At 32.2% G+C, this 22,887-nt stretch overlaps 1 protein-coding gene across 1 annotated transcript in view; it reads left to right on the top strand.

Moving 5' to 3' along the window:
* Positions 1-22,143, top strand: part of LOC133333507 (spondin-2-like) — a gene marked incomplete at its 3' end in the record, with an annotated part of 64,807 nt that extends 42,664 nt beyond the window's left edge. The window contains exons 2-3 of the mRNA XM_061541825.1: positions 20,196-20,614; positions 21,922-22,143. Coding sequence (XP_061397809.1) covers positions 20,196-20,614; positions 21,922-22,143 — 641 coding nt within the window. The remainder of the gene's footprint in view (positions 1-20,195; positions 20,615-21,921) is intronic.
* Positions 22,144-22,887: the final 744 nt, after the last annotated feature.

Genomic DNA, 22,887 nt, shown 5'->3' with positions numbered 1-22,887 from the left:
AAAGGTGGGTCTAGGACCAATATTTCGCGGCGTTACAAACTCTTGGGGCTGCACAAACCTATAATACCCTGACAATAGTTGTCCACGCCTTTGATAGGTCCTTGAAACATATTTTTAAAAAGTCCACGCCTTTGATAGGTCCTTGAAACATATTTTTAAAAAATCCACGCCTTTGATAGGTCCTTGAAACATATTTTAAAAAATCCACGCCTTGGATAGGTACTTGAAACATATTTTTAAAAAGTCCACGCCTATTTTATTCCACGCCTTTGACAGGGCCTTGAAACATATTTTTAAAAAGTTCACGCCTATTTTATTCCACGCCTTTGATAGGGCCTTGAAACATATTTTTAAAAAAATCCACGCCTTTATTTTGGTCCTCATATAGACCCTAGAAAACATATTTTTAAAAAATCCACGCCTTTGATATGTCCTTGAAATATATTTTTAAAAAATCCACGCCTTTGATAGGTCCTTGAAGCATATTTTTAAAAAGTCCACGCCTTTGATAGGTCCTTGAAACATATTTTTAAAAAATCCACGCCTTTGATAGGTCCTTGAAGCATATTTTTAAAAAAAATCCACGCCTTTGATAGGTCCTTGAAACATATTTAAAAAAAAAATCCACGCCTATTTTACTCCACGCCTTTGATAGGTCCTTGAAATATGTTTATAAAAATTCAACGCTTATGGCTGGTACTTGAAAAATATTTTTTAAAAACCCAGTTCTATTTTGGCTATATATTTTTTTAAATCCACTATATTTTGGCTTTCATAATAAGTCTTCTTCAAAAAAATTGTCTTTAAAAATCCTATAGGAATCCTCATAATTTTTCTTCAGTTATCCTCGCCTTGTTAGGCTGCTATTGATTTCATCCTAACCTATTGTAGAATACCAATAATTACCAATTGATATTTATCTTTGGTAAATATAACCTAATTTATATTTGTGGCAATAAAACCACAACAGGCAAACAAATACTTGCAAACACATACACAAAGGACCTTTTGTGTATATATATATATATATATATGTCGATTGGTAGTACAAAAATAATTAGACAACAAAACTAATTGTTTATCTATGATCTATAGTTTATATCTATATTTATAAAATAAATGACTCTATATGTGTGTGTGGCAACACATGCACACACATTGACAAGGGAAACGATAATGAGAGCATCGGAATTATGCTGACGTTCGATTGTTCATTATTAATTAGCAGGCATACAAACAGAAAAAGAGGACACTTACTCACATATATATATATATATATATATATAGATAAACACAGGGTAGGAAGGGATGATATTTATAGGCCTTTTGGTGGTATATTTAGAGGCCTTTAAGGTGTATATTTTTCAATTAGAAAATTTATGTATTTGTTGGTTGTTTTTGGGACCCTCCCCGTGTCGACGTCCCTGCCTAAATAAACTAGTTATATTTTGTTATAACAACTAGGTAATTATTTGTCGTTGTAGCTTTGTTGGCAATATATTTTAGTTTATGATATTTTATTTTGCTAATATTATTTTTATTTGTAGAACACACCCTCCACTATATATTATGGCAATGTATTTGCTACCACCTAGGCTCCTGATATTTGCAAATAAATATTTTATAGATTTTTATTAATATTTTATATGCGATTGTTAACAAATAATGTCGCATCATAAAAATTGTAGCAGCTTTTTAGGCAACATTGTTTTTGCTCTGTTGCTTTTTATTTATTATTATTTTTATTATAATATATTTCGATTGTATGACTAACCCATCATAAACCAACCTGTCATAACATGTATTACTTCATACAGCCAACTCCCACCTACATTTGATGGCAGTTGCCTGTTAAAGGCATTTTGTTCTTTTTTTTCGGAATGTGTACGGAAATAAAATTAATGTGGCATACAAAAAACTGGTATGTTTGTGTGAATGTATGTATATATCGATTTATTGTTTTGAGCGGCTTATAGTCTTATATTGGTATGAAAATGTGAAATATCTGAGTAAAGGAGGAAGGGGAATATGCAACTGAAAAAATATTCATAAATAAGAAGATCAAAAAACGCAACATAAAAACCAAACAAATTGAGCTATGAAACCGCTTAAAAGCAGTCATGGCAACAAATCGGTGTAATATAAATTTCAATAAATTTCAATTTAATTTTTAAATAAGCACATGTATCGCTTACAATTACAAATAAATAAAATTTAAAGAAAATCTGAAGTATTTACTTTATTGTAAAGCATAGGCAATAGGATTTTTTCGTAGACAAATTTTATTGAAATAAATAAATTACGTATGAGTAATATTTTTTTATTAATAAATCATACGTAACATGGCACCTTTGTGATTAGTATCATTCATACGCACCAATGACCGCAAATGTTTGTGATAATAATAAGAAAATTCTTTTAAAATCTAGCAGCCTTTTTTTTAAATTATTTTTAATGATTTTATACATTTTAAAATGATGTTTTGTACTTACCTTCATTTACTTGAATATTGCTGAAAGAAAAATAACATAAAAAATCAATATTTTGGAATCTACGTATTTGGGGTTTTTGAAAAAAATTTAATTTAAGAATTTTCGGATCATTGACAAAATATTTTTTGTTTCATTGTCTCTTTGAGAAACTTTTTATAAAAAATGTTGGCCTATAGGTACCTTCAAAAATATTATTAACCCCTGCCTTTTTAGCCTTGTGAAACATATTCTTAAAAAAATCCATGTCATTTTTGGTTCATAAAAAATAATATTTTGAAAAATCCACGTCTTCGATGGTATTTCTGGTCCATGCCTATTTGGGACCTTAAAAAATATTTTTTTAATATTGAAAAATTGGTTGTAAATAATAGTAATGTGGAATTAAAATATTTAGTAAAAATTAAAAAAAAATAATCATAATTTTATACATTATTAATAAAATTTGTTTTATTTTTTTTGTAATTTCAGGTAATATACTTTACTTTCTGAAGTGTATCGTAAGTGATTGTATATTTACCTTAAGGGGACCCCCCATTCTCGGTGTCAACAAATTTTATTTAGTTTTTCGAATCTACACTAATTCAAGATTGTGCCTACAAAATTTCAAGTGAAAATATGAACAACTCTTGAACATTCCTCTGGGAATATATAGCTGTCGTATGAACTAGGATAAACCCAATCAATAAAGAACTTCCTTATTTTTTAACATAGTTTTTGGTGAAAAATACGCGAATTTCCAAAAAACAAAAAAAAACCAAGGGTCCGCCATTTTGTTAATTATTGGACCGAAGTCAATAAAAAAAGTTACAAACCTTAACAGCTAAATAAAAATCTTGTAAATTTAAAATTGAAAATGGGAGAGGTCCCCTTAATTAACATGTATTTTTTTTAAAGTTAATTAAATGAAAGGTCACATGGTCGTATACGTGATGACAACACTTATACATAACGCACACCCTCGTAATAAAAGGAGGATTTTTTTGTCAGTAGAAATAAAAGTCATAAAGACTTAAAAAAAGAGGCCTCAGGGTAATCTGATAATTTTTTTCTTTAAAAATTCTTACGGATCCTAAGGATTTCTTTTCTATTCAGAAACCAGTAAGGAAAGTAGTAAAGTCGGACTGAGCAGATTATATGATACCCTTCACCCCTTTGGATATATTGTACATATGTATCCATACAATATCGAAATCTGAACGGATTTTCCCGAAACTTACCACACATCATTCTAGACAAAATTCAGTACGCCATGCCAAAGTTCGTGCAAATCGAAGGATATATAGGGATATTGGTGCACCATTTACATAATATCGGACCAACATATATATAAATCTCAACCGACTTTCACGAAACTTAACACACATCACTCTCGACTTCATGCAGTACGTTATGCCAAATTTCGTGCAAATTGAAGGATATAAAGGGACTTTGGTGCACCACTTACCTAAAATCGGACGAAAACATATATTGGAGCTATATCGAAATCTGAACCAATTTTTCTCAATTTTAATAGGGTTCGTCCTTGGGCCAAATAAATGAGCTTGCCACATTTCATCCCATTCGAATCAAAAATGGGACCTGTACTTTGTTTACAATTTATGAACTGTGCAACATTTCATCCGATTCGAATCAAAAATTGGACCTGTACTCCGTTTACAATTTAACACGGACATGCATAAATCGACTTAAAAAGTCATTCTATGTATATTCTCAAAAGGAGCAATGTGTATATCTCGTTCCCTTTTGCCTGTTACAAAAATATGCACAAAGACATAATACCCTGTACCACAGTGTGGTGGAGGGTATAAAGAGTCCTCAGGAGTATCTGATGATGTTTTTATATAAAAAATAGTTCTCACGGGTGCTAAGAATTTTTAACTGTGTCTTTTTTTCTATAGAAAAAAATCCTTGGCACTTGTGAGAACTGTTTTTATGGAAGAAATCATGAAATACTCTTGAGGATTTTTTTGGTAACTATCGAAGGATCTGATGGGAACTCTTTTTATAAAAAATACTCAGAAGAGACTGAGGACTCTTCTTAAAAAAATCCTCAGGCACCTCTATAACTTTTATTTGTATAGAAAGAAATTGCTTACAGTTAGAGTCCTTCGTCGGTCCTGAGGATTTTTTTTTTTTGGTTTGTAGTAAAAAGAGTGCTCAGTCAGCATTGAGGAATTATTGTCTATAGAAAAAAGGTACATTATTATTATTGTTTTTTTCTAAAGATAGGAGTCCTCAGAGGTCCTGAAGAATTTTCTCAAGAGTCCTGAAGATGTTTTCTATAAACAAAAGAGCTCCAGTGTTTTTTTTTTTAAGATAGGAGTACTCAGAGGTCCTGAAGAATTTTCTCAGTAGTACTAAGGATTTTTTCTATAGAAAAAAAAGACCTCCAGTAGGTTAATTTGGAATTTATTTTTTCTTAACACTCTCCTCCTCCTCCTTCCATATTATTGAATCGATAATGCAAACATTATCTAAAAATTTCTTCAAAATCATAATTAGATGCCATTACATTCCATGTGCTCATTAGCATGCCATTAAAAATTCCATTTCAATTTTGTGAAGGGTGGTGGTGGATAGGAGGTGACAGTTTTGAGCAAATATTCAAATATGTCATTCATAATGCTCCACACACAAATATTCATATTTAATCAATATTTTATTACAATTTGGTATTTTTGTGTCGTTTCGTTGGCATAAATGGATGTAAAGCCAGCCAGCCAACTCAACGTAGGCGTATGCGAGCTGTGGCAAATCAATTCAATTGTTACTTATACCCCAACACAGAGGTTGGATGTGGAAGGGGGTAGGAATTTTCCCATTGTGATTGCAATGTGAACTTTGTGAACTCACACAGGGAGAGGGTGGGTAAAATACGTAGATTTATTATTATTGCACTTATTATTTAAATTATTCACCCACACAGTCATATATATATATACATACACAAATTGGACAAAACTTACTTAATGACAAAAGTACACACACAGACATTCACATGTGTGTAATCATCTAGCATAAGGCATGGACACTTTGAGCCAATGCCAACATTTAGACATTAAATATTTAACATTATTTTTGCCAGATTTTTTGTCCATAGATGTATGAACACATGTATATACATGTGTGTGTGTGTGTCTCTTGGTTTGTCTCCATATGCCTGTGTGCGTTCGCATTTTGATTTGAAAATTTTGTTGCTTTGGGGAAATGTGTTCATGACTATTTGATATTGCACTGAGAATTTTTACTAGCAAAAACGGGAGAGAGAGAATGCAGAGAGGTGAGGTAGGGAGAAATAGAGAATAGGTAACACAAAAACACTTTATAAATTCAAAAGCTTTCACCAGCACACATTTAACTTTAAGCATGCAGGCAAACACACACACAGACACACACCCATGCCCATACACAACCAATTCGCCACACATACTCAAACACTTGAATATAATTGTAAGAGAACATTAACCTCAAAATGCACTGACATACAATTATAACAGCGTACAGGCAACAAAAGCAACAACAACAACGGTAATACCATACACAACAGCAACAACAACAAAAAAAGCAATGTATTTTTGAACTACGAAAACTACCGAAAAACAACAAGAAAACGGATATAGACAACACTCCCACACACACAGACACATTCAAAGTGGATGTGTTTCTCTACTTTGGCAAGCAGTTCTCTATATTTGGCTGTGTGTGGGTGAATGGTTGTGTTTTTGTATAACCATAAATGCTGTGATTCAGTTTTGGCACACACACACACCTCGACCATATTCAAGCAAATTCACACACACGCTAAATTCACTGTGAATGTCATAAACTGTGTGGCACACACACACACATATGCAATTGCATTTGTTTTTACAAAATTCAAAAGTAAATTGAAACATTATGCCAAAATTGTTCCTCCTCTTCTCTACGACGACAAATGAAAAAAAAAACAGAAAAAACTTTTCATTGCCGTTAGATTTTTCACATGAACTATGACGGAAAGGGGGCTACGCGGGACAACAAATATGGGTCGCCGGATTGTGGGCGACATGTTTGCGTGTGTATATTTTCATCGCAGTTTTTTGTTGCAATTCTCAAATGTTTGCGGATTTTTCCATATCTTTTCTGCATGGAGGAAATTCGAATTGGAGGTTAAATGTTAAGCATAAACAGCTAACAAGTTCAGTGCAATTGTTCGAAAAAAAGCAAAGCTGGAGAAGAATAGAGGCCATCAAATTTAAGAAACAAACAAAAAATAATAAAAATACTATAATTCATTACGAAAAAATTCTAAATCAGTTTCGACTTTTTTTGGTCCTATAAATCGAAAAATATATATGAGTATATCCAAATCTCTTCAGGACTATTTTTCTAGACTTCATGCTATGCCAAATTTCGTGCAAATCAAAAGATATATAGGGACTTTGGTGGACCATTTATTTTTATATATGGGAGCTATATCTAAATCTGAAAAATTTCAAAATTAAGTGACCTGTGCCAAATTTCATCCAATTCTCTGAATGCGACCTGTACTTTGTTAACAAAAATACATGGACGGAAAAAAAAAGTGATTCTATGCATATTCTCTGGAGGATCTCTTATTTTTGCCTGTTACAAACATATGCACAAAGACATAATACCCTGTACCACAGTGTGGTGAAGGGTATAACATAGCATAGATCCATTAAATTTAGGAGACAAAAAAACTGAGGACTAGAAAAAATTTTTCTTACAGAAAAAAAAATCCTCAGAACTTTGATGACTCTCTTTTCTATAGAAAAAATCCACACTACCCTGAGGACTCTTTTTTCTATAGAAAAAAATTCATCAGTACTCTGAGGACTATTTTTTCTATAGAAAAAAATTCTTCTGTGCCCTGAGGACTCTTTTTCTATAGAAAAAAATTCCTCAGTACGTCTGAGGACTCGTTTTTCTATAGAAAAAAAAATTCCTCAGTACGTCTGAGGACTCTTTTTTTCTATAGAAAAAAAAATTCCTCAGTACGTCTGAGGACTCTTTTTTTGATAGAAATAAATAGTCCTCAGACGTACTTAGGAATTTTTTTTCTATAGAAAAAATTCCTCAGTACGTCTGAGGACTCTTTTTTCCTATAGAAAAAAAAAATCCTCAGTAAGTCTGAGGAATTTTTTTTTTTATAGAAAAAAATTCCTCAGTATCCTGAGGACACTTTTTTCTATAGAAAAAAATCCTCAGTACATCTGAGGACTCTTTTTTCTATAGAAAAAAATCCTCAGTACATCTGAGGACTCTTTTTTCTCTAGAAAAAAAATCCTCAGTACGTGTGAGGACTCTTTTTTCCTATAGAAAAAAAAATCCTCAGTAAGTCTGAGGAATCTTTTTTTCTATAGAAAAAAATTCCTCAGTACGTCTGAGGACTCTTTTTTCCTATAGAAAAAAAATTCCTCAGTACGCCTGAGGACACTTTTATCTATAGAAAAAAATTCCTCAGTATCCTGAGGACACTTTTTTCTATAGAAAAAAATCCTCAGTACATCTGAGGACTCTTTTTTCTATAGAAAAAAATCCTCAGTACATCTGAGGACTCTTTTTTCTCTAGAAAAAAATTCCTCAGTACGTCTGAGGACTCTTTTTTCCTATAGAAAAAAAAATCCTCAGTAATGAGGACTCTTTTTCCTATAGAAAAAAATTCCTCAGTATCCTGAGGACACTTTTTTCTATAGAAAAAAATCCTCAGTACGGACCTTTTTTTCTATAGAAAAAAATTCCTCAGCAACACTGAGGACTCTTTTTTCTATAGAAAAAAATTCCTCAGTACGACTGAGTTGTCTTTTTTCTATAGAAAAAAATCCTCAGTAAGTCTGAGGAATCTTTTTTTCTATAGAAAAAAATTCCTCAGTACGTCTGAGGACTCGTTTTTCCTATAGAAAAAAAATTCCTCAGTACGTCTGAGGAATCTTTTTTCTATAGAAAAAAATTCCTCAGTACTCTTGTGGACTAGAGGCAGTAAGATGAACGTGTACTTCATCCCATAAATCTCTAAAGATTTTCATCAAATATCCTTCGATTTTTTCCTCGTTATTATTAATTCTAGTTATTTCTTTTAATTAATTCCCTTTAAAATTGAGCTACTGATATATTTTATGGGGATTTCGTCGAAAACAAGAAAAAATGACAAAATTGCAAACATTTTCAATTAATTGTAGCAGCTTTCGAAATTTCCACGAAAACCCCAATATCAGCAGCAGCAATGACAAATTAATGAAATACTCAATTGGCTTTTTGCGCAATGTTTTTTTTTCATTAATCTCATTATTTCTGTGCTATTTAATATGGAATTTTTCAATTAGTCCGCCATGCTGTAAGGGAGAAGTTGTTGGGGGAGAAGACATTGTGGCAGTGGTTGGCTGCAAGGATGTGGTTATTCTATGTACAAAGAATGTGTGTGTGTGGGGGTATTTAAAATCAATAATGTTCAATTTAATTTGAATATTCTTGTCGGATTAAACCGCAATTTTATTGACAGATAATTGAAGCATTTTCTTTTCCTCCCTTCACTCCTCGAGTATCAGAATTTTTATGCAAATATTAACATGTGTCAATGTTTGGTTTTCTTAAAAATATTCCATTTGTGGTCTGTGGAAATAATCTACGCGAAAATATACATATGTACTTGTGTGCGTATAAATTATTAGTTTTTAAAGACTTTTCAATTCATTTGAAAATATACAGACAATTGTTTAAACAATTTATTCCCTACATAGTGCGTATACGTATTGTCAGCATGTATACGCCACCAATCCGCTAGATTTTAATATTTGTTAAATCAGTCTATAGAATAGGTTTCTTCATTTGTCTGGGATCCAAAAACAATTTTAAGAAGATCGAGCCCTCAGTATCTAAGTTTTTATAACAAGTAAAAAAATTCTGTATAGAATATATATTCAATATATTTTTTTAAATTTCTGTTCGGATTTTTCAACTTCCATCGACCTCCAGATATCGTATTCCCAATTTTATCTGCCAAAAAAAGTGATACAACGAAAACACAACAAATTTCAATTTGTTTTCATATGTGTGTGTACTTTAATTTATGCCACTGCAGGGACAAATATAATCCCACCACTTCAATTGCAACATTGTTGGTTCCTCAAGTCCCACCCACCTCCAAAACCGATTCAAGTACGAAAAAAAACACACACAACAAAAAGTATGTCAACTGTCATAATATTGACATGTTTTTCTATGGGGAGATCTTGTTCAATACTTTTTTCGCATAAATACTACTCTATTTTGTCGTCAGTTCGTGTATATGTGACAATTTCTGTCATTTGTATACTAACAAGTGTGTGTCAGGGTGGGAATATGGGGCCGTATCAAAATAACAAGGTAAACAACAATCGTGCTTGTACATATATATTCGTATCTCTGGGCCCAGCTATGCAAATAAACAATGCCATCTCCATATTGGCTGTTGTGCCACCTTCTTTTTTTGATAACTTAACGTATACATTATTGCAGCTATGGGTCAATGGAATACCTAGAAAAATTGGAGAACAAAAATAAACAACCAAAAAACAAATGTGAAAATGTATTGTGTCACAACATACGAATCTGGTAATAGATTGGTAAAACATTTCCCAAAAATAAAAAAAAAACAAATGAATTATCTGAAACAAAATGGAAAACAATTTTATTTGTTTTGTTCAAAATTTCCTAAGAAATAAGGCAGAAAAAAAAGAATTTCATTCAGAGGGACATTATGGCGTATGCGTGTTGACACTACGTATACGCTCCATAACACGAATTATTAATAAATCATAATAATCCATATTTCTACAAGGCGTGGATTTTTTAAATTAAATTTCAAAGTCTATTTACAAGGCGTGGATTTTTAAAAATACAATTTAAGGCATATCTACAAGGCGTGAATTTTTAAAAATACTTTTTAAAGCCTATCTACAAGGCAAGGATTTTTAAAAATACTTTCTAAATCCTATCTACAAGGCGTGGATTTTTAAAAATACATTTTAAAGCCCATCTACAAGGCGTGGATTGTTAAAAATACATTTTTTTAGCCTATCTACAAGGCGTGGATTTTTAAAAATACATTTTAAAGCCTATTTACAAGTCGTGGATTTTTAAAAATACATTTTAAAGCATATCTACAAGGCGTAGATTTCTAAAAGTAATTTTTAAAGCCTATCTACAAGGCGTAGATTTTTAAAAATACATTTTAAAGCATATCTACAAGGCGTGGATTTTTAAAATCCAATTTTAAAGCATACCTACAAGGCGTGGATTTTTAAAATCAAATTTTAAAGCATACCTACAAGGCGTGTATTTTTAAAAATACATTTTAAAGCCTATCTACAAAGCGTGGATGTTTAAAATTAAATTTTAAAGCCTATCTACAAGGCGTGGATGTTTACAATTAAATTTCAAAGCCTATCTACAAGGCGTGGATGTTTACAATTAAATTTCGTAGCCTATCTACAAGGCGTAGAGTTTTAAAAATACATTTTAAAGCATATCTACAAGGCGTAGATTTTTAAAAATACATTTTAAAGCATATCTACAAGGCGTGGATTTTTAAAATCAATTTTAAAGCATACCTACAAGGCGTGGATTTTTAAAATCAAATTTTAAAGCATACCTACAAGGCGTGGATTTTTAAAATTAAATTTTAAAGCATACCTACAAGGCGTGGATTTTTAAAATCAAATTTTAAAGCCTATCTACAAGGCGTGAATGTTTACAATAACATTTCAAAGCCTATCTACAAGGCGTGGATGTTTACAATTAAATTTCAAAGCCTATCTACAAGGCATGGATGTTTACAATTAAATTTCAAAGCCTATCTACAAGGCGTGGATGTTTACAATTAAATTTCAAAGCCTATTTACAAGGCGTGGATGTTTACAATTAAATTTCGTAGCCTATCTACAAGGCGTGGATTTTTAAAAAAAAATTTTAAAGCCTATCTACAAGGCGTAGATTTCTAAAAGTCATTTTTAAAGCCTATCTACAAGGCGTAGATTTCTAAAAGTCATTTTTAAAGCCTATCTACAAGGCGTAGATTTCTAAAAGTCATTTTTAAAGCCTACCTACAAGGCGTAGATTTCTAAAATTCATTTTTAAAGCCTATCTACAAGGCATAGATTTCTAAAAGTCATTTTTAAAGCCTATCTACAAGGCGTAGATTTCTAAAAGTCATTTTTAAAGCCTATCTACAAGGCGTAGATTTCTAAAAGTCATTTTTAAAGCCTATCTACAAGGCGTAGATTTCTAAAAGTCATTTTTAAAGCCTATCTACAAGGAGTAGATTTCTAAAAGTCATTTTTAAAGCCTATCTACAAGGCGTAGACTTCTAAAAGTAATTTTTAATGCCTATCTACAAGGCGTAGATTTCTAAAAGTAATTTTTAATGCCTATCTACAAGGCGTAGATTTCTAGAAGTCATTTTTGAAACCTATCTACATGGCGTAGATTTCTAAAAGTAATTTTTAAAGCCTATCTATAAGGCGTAGATTTCTAAAAGTAATTTTTAAAGCCTATCTACAAGGCGTAGATTTCTAAAAGTATTTTTTAAAGCCTATCTACAAGGCGTAGATTTCTAACAGTTATTTTTAATGCCTATCAACAAGGCGTAGATTCCTAAAAGTAATTTTTAAAGCCTACAAGGCGTAGATTCCTAAAAGTAATTTTTAAAGCCTATCTACATGGCGTAGATTTCTAACAGTCATTTTAAAGCCTATCTACAAGACGTAGATTTCTAAAAGTAATTTTTAAAGCCTATCTACAAGGCGTATATTTCTAAAAGTAATTTTTAAAGCCTATCTACAAGGCGTAGATTTCCAAAAGTAATTTTAAAAGCCTAGCTACAAGGCGTAGATTTCTAAAAGTAATTTTAAAAGCCTAGCTACAAGGCGTAGATTTCTAAAAGTCATTTTTAAAGCCTACAAGGCGTAGATTTCTAACAGTTATTTTTGAAGCCTGTCTACAAGACGTAGTTTTCCAAAATAATTTTTAAAGCCTATCTACAAGGCGTTGATGTCTACAATTTAATTTCAAAGCCTACCTACAAGGCGTGGAAGTTTACAATAAAATTTCAAAGCCTATCGACAAGGCGTGGATTTTTTAAATTATATTTCAAAGCCTATCTACAAGGCGTGGATGTTTACAATAAAATTTCAAAGCCTATCTACAAGGCGTGGATGTTTACAATTAAATTTCAAAGTCTATCTCCAAGGCGTGGATTTTTAAATTAAATTTCAAAGCCTATCTACAAGGCGTGGATGTTTAAAATTAAATTTCAAAGCCTATCTACAAGGCGTGGATGTTTAAAATTAAATTTCAAAGCCTATCTACAAGGCGTGGATTTTTTAAATTATATTTCAAAGCCTATGTACAAGGCGTGGATGTTTACAATAAAATTTCAAAGCCTATCTACAAGGCGTGGATGTTAAACATTAAATTTCAAAGCCTATCTACAAGGCGTGTATGTTTACAATAAAATTTCAAAGCCTATCTACAAGGCGTGTATGTTTACAATAAAATTTCAAAGCCTATCTACAAGGCGTGGATTTTTTAAATTAAATTTTAAATCTTGTCTACAAGGCGTGGATGTTCAAAATTAAATTTTAAAGCCTATCTACAAGGCGTGGGTGTTAAAAATTAAATTTTAAAGCGTATCTACAAGGCGTGGATGTTTACAATTAAATTTCAAATCTTGTCTACAAGGCGTGGATGTTCAAAATTAAATTGTAAAGCCTATCTACAAGGCGTGGGAGTTCAAAATTAAATTTTAAAGCCTATCACAAAGGCTTTTTTTAAAACTACATTTTAAAGCCTGTCTACAAGGCGTGTATTTTTAAAAATAAATTTTAATTTCTATATAAAAGAAATTGCTAATAACTTATTGGCTATTTTTGCATCCACGTGTCTAGTTGTTGTTTTTGTTTTTTAGTTCTTAATTTAGTCCAATTAATTAAATTAATTACCACTTATTTATTGTAAGCACATTTTAAAATTAGCATTTAAATTATATCACACTTGTAACACATTAACCTAATTTATTTTTAATTGAATCACTTGACCGCATTTTGTTATTGGCAATTCTAGTTTTTTTTCTATTCTTGTGAACTGCAATAGAAATTGAAAAAAAAATAAAAAAGAGCAAAAAAATTGCAACAAAAAGCAAACAATTTAATCACATGTTTTCCTCATTAAGTCCGTGACTGTTTTAATAACTTTAACATGAATCATTTAACCCACAAGAGATTTTCCGATTTTTTTGGCATGATATTGGCAAATGGCTACTGCTGCTACTGATCTTTTCGTTCGCATGACAGATGCATACGCTCGCATAAATTATCACCGCACCGTTAAATTCTTTACGTTCTCGTGTGAGCAACAAACAATGTTCTCAAGCCCCTACTAATCACTTGACCATTCGATCACTTTAGAGGCAAATGGTGGAGGCTGATCACCGCCCATCACCTTTTGGTGGTCGCCGAGCATAAAACGTATGTGGCATAAAAATGCTTGAAATTTGAAAAATGTTTCCACACACTACCGGTGTTATGCGGGCAGCTGAATGCCCTCGCACGCTCATCAATATGAGCGGTGGGGTTGTGGTTGTTGTTGCCAGCGTTTTGAATGAATCGTATGAAAGAATTAATGATCAGGTCAGTAGTGGGCATTTTGCCAGCAAAACATTTTGGGTGACACCGCTTAACATGGCAAACACACGCATCGGAACACACACACACGAACTCACACACTAAGAGATACTTATCTACTTAGATCAGATATTGATATGGTCGGCAAAGTTGAAAAAAAAATTAAATTTAAAAATTTCCCCCTAAAAAATTAAGAAAGAATGCATTTCAATAATGAAGAAAATATTTAAAAAAATATGAAAAGTGTGTCAAAAGAGCAGTGACAGAAACAGCGGCAGTATCAGCAGGAAATGTTAAGTGGCCCACACTGCTGCCATATATATTTTTTATGAGCACAGCGAACACTCATCCGTGTGATTATCTGCTTTCATATTTGGAGCAGACACACATCCGCAGATATCAGAATGAATTCCGAAAGAAGAGAAAAACACAATAATCAGCATGCAAAAGATGCACAGCATTGACAACAGTAATGAGATAATTATGCACAATGGGTTGGATTTTTTAAAAATAATTTTTAAGGTGTCCTGACTAGGCGTGATTTTTTTACAAATAAATTTTAAGGACTCCTCACAAGGCGCAGATTTTTTAAATCGTTTTTAAAGCCTATCTACAAGGCGTAAATTTTTTTTAAGATTTTTTAAAGCCTATCTAAAAGGCGTAGATTTTTTAAATAGTTTTTAAAGCCTATCTACAAGGCGCAGATTTTTTTAAATAGTTTTTAAAGCCTATCTACAAGGCGTCGATTTTTTTAAATAGTTTTTAAAGCCTATCTACAAGGCGTAGATTTTTTTAAATATTTTTTCAAGCCTATCTACAAGGCGTAGATTTTTTTAGATAGTTTTTAAAGCCTATCTACAAGGTGTAGATTTTTTAAAATAGTTTTTAAAGCCTATCTACAAGGTGTAGATTTTTTTGCAATAGTTTTTAAAGCCTATCTACAAGGCGTAGATTTTTTTACATAGTTTTTAAAGCCTATCTACAAGGCGTAGATTTTTTTGCATAGTTTTTAAAGCCTATCTACAAGGCGTGGATGTTTTTTAAATAGTTTTTAAAGCCTATCTACAAGGCGTAGATTTTGTTAAATAGTTTTTAAAGCCTATCTACAAGGCGTAGTTTTTTTTAAATAGCTTTTAAACCCTATCTCCAAGGCGTAGATTTTTTTAAATAGTTTTTAAAGCCTATCTACAAGGCGTGGATTTTTTAAAATAGTTTTTAAAGCCTACCTACAAGGCGTCGTCTTTTTAAATAGTTTTTAAAGCCTATCTACAAGGCGTAGATTTTTTAAAGCCTATCTACAAGGCGTAGGTTTTTTTAAATAGCTTTTAAACCCTATCTACAAGGCGTAGGTTTTTTTAAATAGCTTTTAAACCCTATCTACAAGGCGTAGATTTTTTTAAATAGTTTTTAAAGCCTATCTACAAGGCGTAGATTTTTAAAAAGTAAAAAGTATTTTAAAATAGTATTTAAAGCCTATCTGCAAGGCGTAGATTTTTTAAATCGTTTTTAAAGCCTATCTACAAGGCGTAGATTTTTTTACATAGTTTTTAAAGCCTATCTACAAGGCGTAGATTTTTTTGCATAGTTTTTAAAGCCTATCTACAAGGCGTAGATTTTTTACATAGTTTTTAAAGTCTATCTACAAGGCGTAGATTTTTTTAAATAGTTTTTAAAGCCTATCTACAAGGCGTAGATTTTTTAAAGCCTATCTACAAGGCGTAGATTTTTTAAAGCCTATCTACAAGGCATAGATTTTTTTAAATAGTTTTTAAAGCCTATCTACAAGGCGTAGATTTTTTTAAATAGTTTTTAAAGCCTATCTACAAGGCGTCGTCTTTTTAAAGCCTATCTACAAGGCGTAGATTTTTTAAAGCCTATCTACAAGGCGTAGGTTTTTTAAATAGCTTTTAAACCCTATCTCCAAGGCGTAGATTTTTTAAATAGTTTTTAAAGCCTATCTACAAGGCGTGGATTTTTTTAAATAGTTTTTAAAGCCTATCGACAAGGCGTAGATTTTTTTGAATATTTTTTAAAGCCTATCTACAAGGCGTAGATTTTTTTAAATAGTTTTTAAAGCCTATCTACAAGGCGTCGATTTTTTAAAATAGTTTTTAAAGCCTAGCTACAAGGCATGTATTCTTTTTTTCTGGATTTCTTGGGTTTCCTCCCATTGTCTGGCCATTTTCATAATTATGAAAATTAATTGAATGCAATGCCACGGTTGTTTTCCACTTAATGGCTGACTGAATTACCAGAAAGTCGGCATAAAAATGTATGTCAGGTTATTTCGATGCCGCGGATGATGATGCTGCCATTGCCACGACTTCTCCTTTTCATTTCTTGTGATCTTTTTCATGCTATGGCCATTCACAGATATATCTTTGTGTGTGTGTATATACGAACAACATTTTCATTATGCATTGTGTGCCAAATTTTGTTCGCGCAGAGGAAATATCAAATATATCTGTTGATCTGATAAAGCAATATTAAAATCAAAATAATAAATGTTTGCTTTTATCTGTTTCTCGTTTGCATCTGAATTAACCCTAATTTATGTGTCATGCCGACAACGACAACAACGCCGATTTTTAATGAATCTGCCAGCCGTGCATTTTATTTGCTTATTAAATTGCAATAAAATATGCGTGGCAGTGTTGTTGAAGGTGATATTTTATTTCATTATTAAAATTTTATTATATTGACTAGCCACTTAGTGTGGTGATTATAAATAATAATAATATTGTTGTTGTTGTTGTTGTGCGACCGATGACAGCCGGGGATTTTTGCGACAATAATGCGCCGATGATTGATGTATTCATAATTAATGTGAATAAATAAAAATTTCTGTTGTGGGGTTGGGATAATAAGGTTTATATTGTTTAAAAATATTATTTTTAAATACAAAATTTATTAGACCGGGGAGAATTATAAATCGAAAAATAATATAAAATGTTTAAAATTATGCATTGAGGCGTATACGTATTGTCAACATGTATACGCCATGATTACTGTGAATAATATTCGCTTTGAAAATTATATATGTGAAGTATACTTTTAGGAGTTTGCCCACTATTTGCTGGGAATCTAGAACAAAATAATCTGGGAGCCGTGAACAAACGTTTCAGGGAATATAGACCAAAAGTAGAGGGGGTTAAAAATAGTTTCGTATGTTGAGGCCTCAATAAACCTTAATAAATCAAAATGTGTTGTAATTATAAATTACATTTTTAGGACTTAAACTAGAGGTCATCTTTTTTAAGGGATTGCACTTTTTACTCCCAGGGTTTTCACCATCTAAGCCCCATTAAATTCCTATTTTCCAATTCCGTACCTTAGGGTGTATGACTAGTGTCAAAACGTATACGCCACTAGCTTTCATAATTTAGAGCATAGAACATAAATTAGAACAAGAGAATCTGAGAGTCTAGAACAAACGTTTCTGGGAATCTAGAACGAAAGTAGGTGGTTTAAAAATTGTTTCGTATGTTGAGGCCTGAATAAACCTTAATATATCAAACTGTTTTTAAATTGGAAACTACATTTCTAGGACTTAGACTAGAGGTTCACACATACATCTTTTATGAGGGATTACACTTTTTCGTCCCAGACTTTTCACCACCAAAGACCCATTAAATACCCTTTTTCCTATTCCGTACCCCAGGGCGTATGACTAGTGTCAAAACGTATACGTCACCACCTTTCATAATTTCAATTCCTTTGATTTCAATACTAATTCTTTAAAAAGAAAATTTTTTTTTTTTTAATATTTATTTGAATTATATAGTCTTATAATTTAAATCTTCTTAAATAAGAACAATTTTTTTAATTTAAGTTTTATAGACTCTATAATATATTTTCCCCCCTTCAACTAATTGCCTAAATTAAATTAATACCATATTTTTTTATTTTATCTCTTTGCTTTCTCTTCAACATTTGCATTTTGTGAATTAAGTAAATAATATTTAATACTTTAATATGTTTTTATTTTGTTCAACTTCCACATATAAAATAATAATAACTGTATGCCGACATAAGTGCAGGAACTTATCCAGGAATAAATTATATTTGCAATTTTATATACTACAGATATATATGTATAAGCCTCTCAGATATATTTATAAATCCCTTGCATAATAATGACTATTGTTGTTTTATTTCCTCACATACTCACATCTGCAAATGCTGGTGGAGATGATCTGAACCAATATATATATTGTACAGCTGTTGCTGGCTGGGATAATAATAATAAAATAATACTCTCGAAATATGGTTATGGATATATTTGTGTCTGTGCGTGTGTGCTCTGGAATAAACTACCAAACATATTTTATTTTTTGTATAAAGTAGTAAAAAAAATTAATAAACGTATCATTCAGTTATTTAAATATTATATGGTCAATTGCAATCATAATATGTTATTTTTTGTGGTTATACGTATATGACAGAGAAGAGTTATTTGAAAAATATTATTTTTTGCATTATTTTTAGTTGACGTTGCTAATTTTAAATTATCATGATGGTATCCAAAAGAAAAGGAATAATTATAGTCTTTAAAAATTTTTTAAATTTATATTTACATACAAAAAATTAGAGTATATTTTGGTAAATAGAGGAGTATCTCTTTGGAGATTTCTTGACGTATACGTTGTGACAGTAGTCATACGCTCTGAGGTCCTTTAAACCAAATTGATAAATATAAACCAAAGTCCTCAATGATCGAAGGTTTTTTTCTGTAGAAAATCTCAGAGGTGGAATTTGTGTAACTAATTTTTTTCAATAATCTTGGGAGTCGTTTTATGGACAAAATTCCAAAATAAACTTAGGTTTAGTTTTTGTCGAAATAGTATGACTCCTTTAAAAATATGAAAAACATTCCATAGCATTATATCCTGCAGAAATTTATCACAATTAATAAAAATAAAAAAACAATACAGAATTTGTTAAATAGAGCAGTTTTTATTTGAGAGGTATGGTGGCGTATACGCTGCGACAGTATTTATACGCACTAAGGTCCCATAGAAGAAATTCATAAATAGAGAGGTTTCCAGGAATAAATTGTTTATTAATTAAAAATTCCCAGCAAACGGTGAAAATTTTGGTCTATAGAAAAGAATCGAATCTGTGAAAATATTCCACAGCATTCCAGGGAACTCTTATTTTCATAGAGAAAAAAGTTCTCATTCCCCTGAGGACACCTTTTTTACAGAAAAATTTTCTCAGTACTCAAAAGGATTTTTTAGAAAAAAATCACCAGCACCCTGAAATAATTCCTCAGTTGCACTAAAGGAAAAGTTGATTATTAATTTTAATGAGAGTATTGATGTTGTATACGTTGCGGCAATAGTCATACGCACTAAATAATAAATAAAATAAAAAAAATAAATAAATTTCTCAGGTTAGTGACGATTTTTTTGTACGGACTCTTTTTTCTATAGAAAAAAAATCCTTCAGTACGCCCTCGGACTCCTTTCAGAGACGTACTGAGGATTTTTTTATAAAAAAATTCACTGTAACATAAGGAAGTCTTCTTTTGTAAAAAATTGTCTCTACCCTGGAAAAAATCCACATTACTACAAAGAAAAAATGGATTGCTTTAGGAGAAATGGTGGCGTATACGTTCTGACAATATTAATACGCACTGAGGTACCCTTTAATAATTTTGCTTAGAATTTAATATTTCTCATCGGATATGAAAATGGTGTGGGAGGAGATTTTGTTAAAAAATAATTATGACATTAAAAATCAATCACTCCATTCGCCACAACCCTTTTTACTGGCATAACTGGTTATCTAGTGTAATTACCATTAGCCCGCAAGTTAGTAAATATATTCTAGTTATTTGTATTCCCATTAATCCAATATAATCTATTTCAACTGAAAACAAATTATAGCCACTAAAACAGAGGTTCATTTGTTCCTCCATATTAAAAATTTAAATAGCTCCGATTTTTTTTTAAATTACAGCAATTTGCCAGCAATTGCTTCCGAAACCCCTAACTACCCCCACTTATTGATTCGTTTCATTTCTTCATTCTCTTTGCAGGACGTACACATGACGCCAAATATGCTCTATATCACATCGGCCAACAGGCAACATCCGGTGTTAAACAATTTGCCGAAACGGGTAAAAGTGAAATATTGGACACACAATTAGGCGAACAGCAACAACTGCAAATGCAACAACAAAAACAACAATCACAGAAATCTACATCATCTAGCACGACATCCTCATCGTCCTCGTCCGCATCGACGTCTACAACAACACGCAACAATCATAATACGCCGACAGCTGTTCCGACCGGCGAACGTAACATTTTCGATGAATTCAATTTGCCGGCCATTAACCAGGGTGCGGGTCGCAGCGAGGCAAAATTCTTTGTCGATAGCAATCACAGTTTGGTGTCATTAATGACACGCATCGTACCATCGCCGGATTGGTTTATAGGGGTCGATTCATTTCAGGTAAGTGGTCATCAACAATGGATGTTTACCAATGTTGTAATGAGGCGGGGTGGAGGGCATTCTGAAGAAATAAATTGATAGTTTAATTTAAGAAAAGGTTACAGGTAACAAATTACTCAATGGCACGGCTAAGAAAGGGTAGACATGTAAATTATGGGGAGTGGGAAGGCAGAACTGAGAAAACACAATATTTTCCTCAGTAGAAAATAAATCATCAGTACCTTAACGAATGGTAACGTATGCGTTGCGACAATATCCGTACGCACAAAGGACCTCTACTTTAAGTTGCTTAATAGCAAAATTTCCCCAATACAGTGGCGATTTATTCTACAGAAAAAATCCTCATATTACAGGGTTCTCTATTTCCTATAGAAGCACTACAAACATAAACAATTTTTTCTTTGGTAGATAGGGTGGCGTATACGTTGTGACAATAGTCATACGCACAGAGGTCTCAGAATATTTTTTTGTGATTCTGACAGGAATATTAATCTTTTTTCTTAAAAAAACAAATTTATTAAGTCCCCTGAGTTGATTTTTTGTACAGAAACAAAATCGTCAGGTCTCCTGATGTCTGTTTTTCTATAGAAAAAATTCGTCAAGTCTACTGAGGTCTGTTTTTCTATAGAAAAAAATCGTCAGGTCTCCTGAGGTCTGTTTTTCTACAGAAAAAAATTCCTCAGGTCCCCTGAGGTCTGTTTTTCTATAGAAAAAAATTCGTCAGGTCTCCTGAGGTCTGTTCTTCTATAGAAAAAAAAAACGTCAGGTCTCCTGAGGTCTGTTCTTCTATAGAAAAAAAATCGTCAGGTCTCCTGAGGTCTGTTCTTCTATAGAAAAAAAATATCGTCAGGTCTCCTGAGGTCTGTTTTTCTATAGAAAAAAATCGTCAGGTCTTCTGAGGTCTGTTTTTCTATAAAAAAAAATTCGTCAGGTCTCCTGAGGTCTGTTTTTCTATAGAAAAAAATTCGTCAGGTCTCCAGAGGTCTGTTTTTCTATAGAAAAAAATTCGTCAGCTCTCCTGAGGTCTGTTTTTCTATAGAAAAAATTCCTCAGGTCCCCTGAGGTGTTTTTTTCTATAGAAAAAAATCGTCAGCCTTGCTGAGTGGTTTTTTTCTATAGAAAAAAATTGTCAGGTCTCCTCAGGTGTTTTTATTATAGAAAAAAAAATCCTCAGAATAGAAAACTTTGGTCCCCTGAAATGTTTTGTTTATAGAAAAAATTCTTCTGATTGTTTCTTTAAATAAAAAATTCTGGGGACTGAATAATCCATTTTTTCTATTAACCTTTTTTTCTGTTCCTTTTTTCAGCTCTGTGTTGGTGGCTCCTGGATCGACACTGTCACCGTGGAAATGGACCCCTTGGATGCTGGCACCGATAATGGCTTCACCTTCACCGCTCCCAATTGGCCAACATCGCCGCAGGGTGTTATCTATCGTATAACATCACGTTATCCCGCACATCCGGCGGGTAGTTTTTTCTATCCGAAAAGTAAACGTTTGCCGCCCATGGCGACATTTCAATTTATAAAGGTATGTATGAGTATGTGTATGTGTGTTATTTCCGTATTAAAATATATGTAAGTGTGTACGCCTTAAGGTGCGTGTGTCTGTGTCAGCGGAAAAAGGATATCTGTGTTAAGTACTCTCATATGTCAAAAGCACTCTTCAACCTTTGAGTATTTTGCCTGTCGGGCACCTCCTGTGAAATTTTGTTGGATTTTCGTAGGGTGAGAATAGGGTGGCCCAGCAATCTCAACAACATAATTAGTTACAAATTAGCAACACTTCCGTTCCAGAAGGTGGGGGAGGGGTGCTTGGTAGTTTTTTCGTTTCGTTTTTCTCTTCTTGTTCTCTTTTTTCTTTGGAGAAATTTGTTTTTCCCCAATTTGCCCTGGCTTTAACTCGCTCGAATATTAACAACATCATTAAAAATTACTAATGATTCATTAACATGAAATCATGTTTCCGATTTTTTTTCGGTACCGAGTTACTTCACTCATGTTGTTGTTGTTACTCTAAGGCAAACAAGTGGCTTTGTAGAAAAAAATTCTCCGACAAAAAAATACTGAGTAATGAAGGAAATTATAATCATCATGAGTTGGAATTTTCAAAGCAGCATTTCCGAAGCATGCAAGGAGGGAAGGATACCCAAAAATATCAAATGGTACTACCTAAAAATATATATTTTTTTAAATCCATGTCTATAGTAGACCACTTTTTTTATCGAAGACCCTGAACAAATATTTTTTAAAAAATCCACTCCTATTGTATATC

Source organism: Musca vetustissima, unplaced genomic scaffold, assembly GCF_032173495.1.
Source record: "Musca vetustissima isolate MV318-11 ecotype Yass unplaced genomic scaffold, APGP_CSIRO_Mvet_v1 utg20336, whole genome shotgun sequence".
NCBI classification, from domain to species: domain Eukaryota; kingdom Metazoa; phylum Arthropoda; class Insecta; order Diptera; family Muscidae; genus Musca; species Musca vetustissima.
This window is presented reverse-complemented; position numbering and strand designations above follow the sequence as displayed.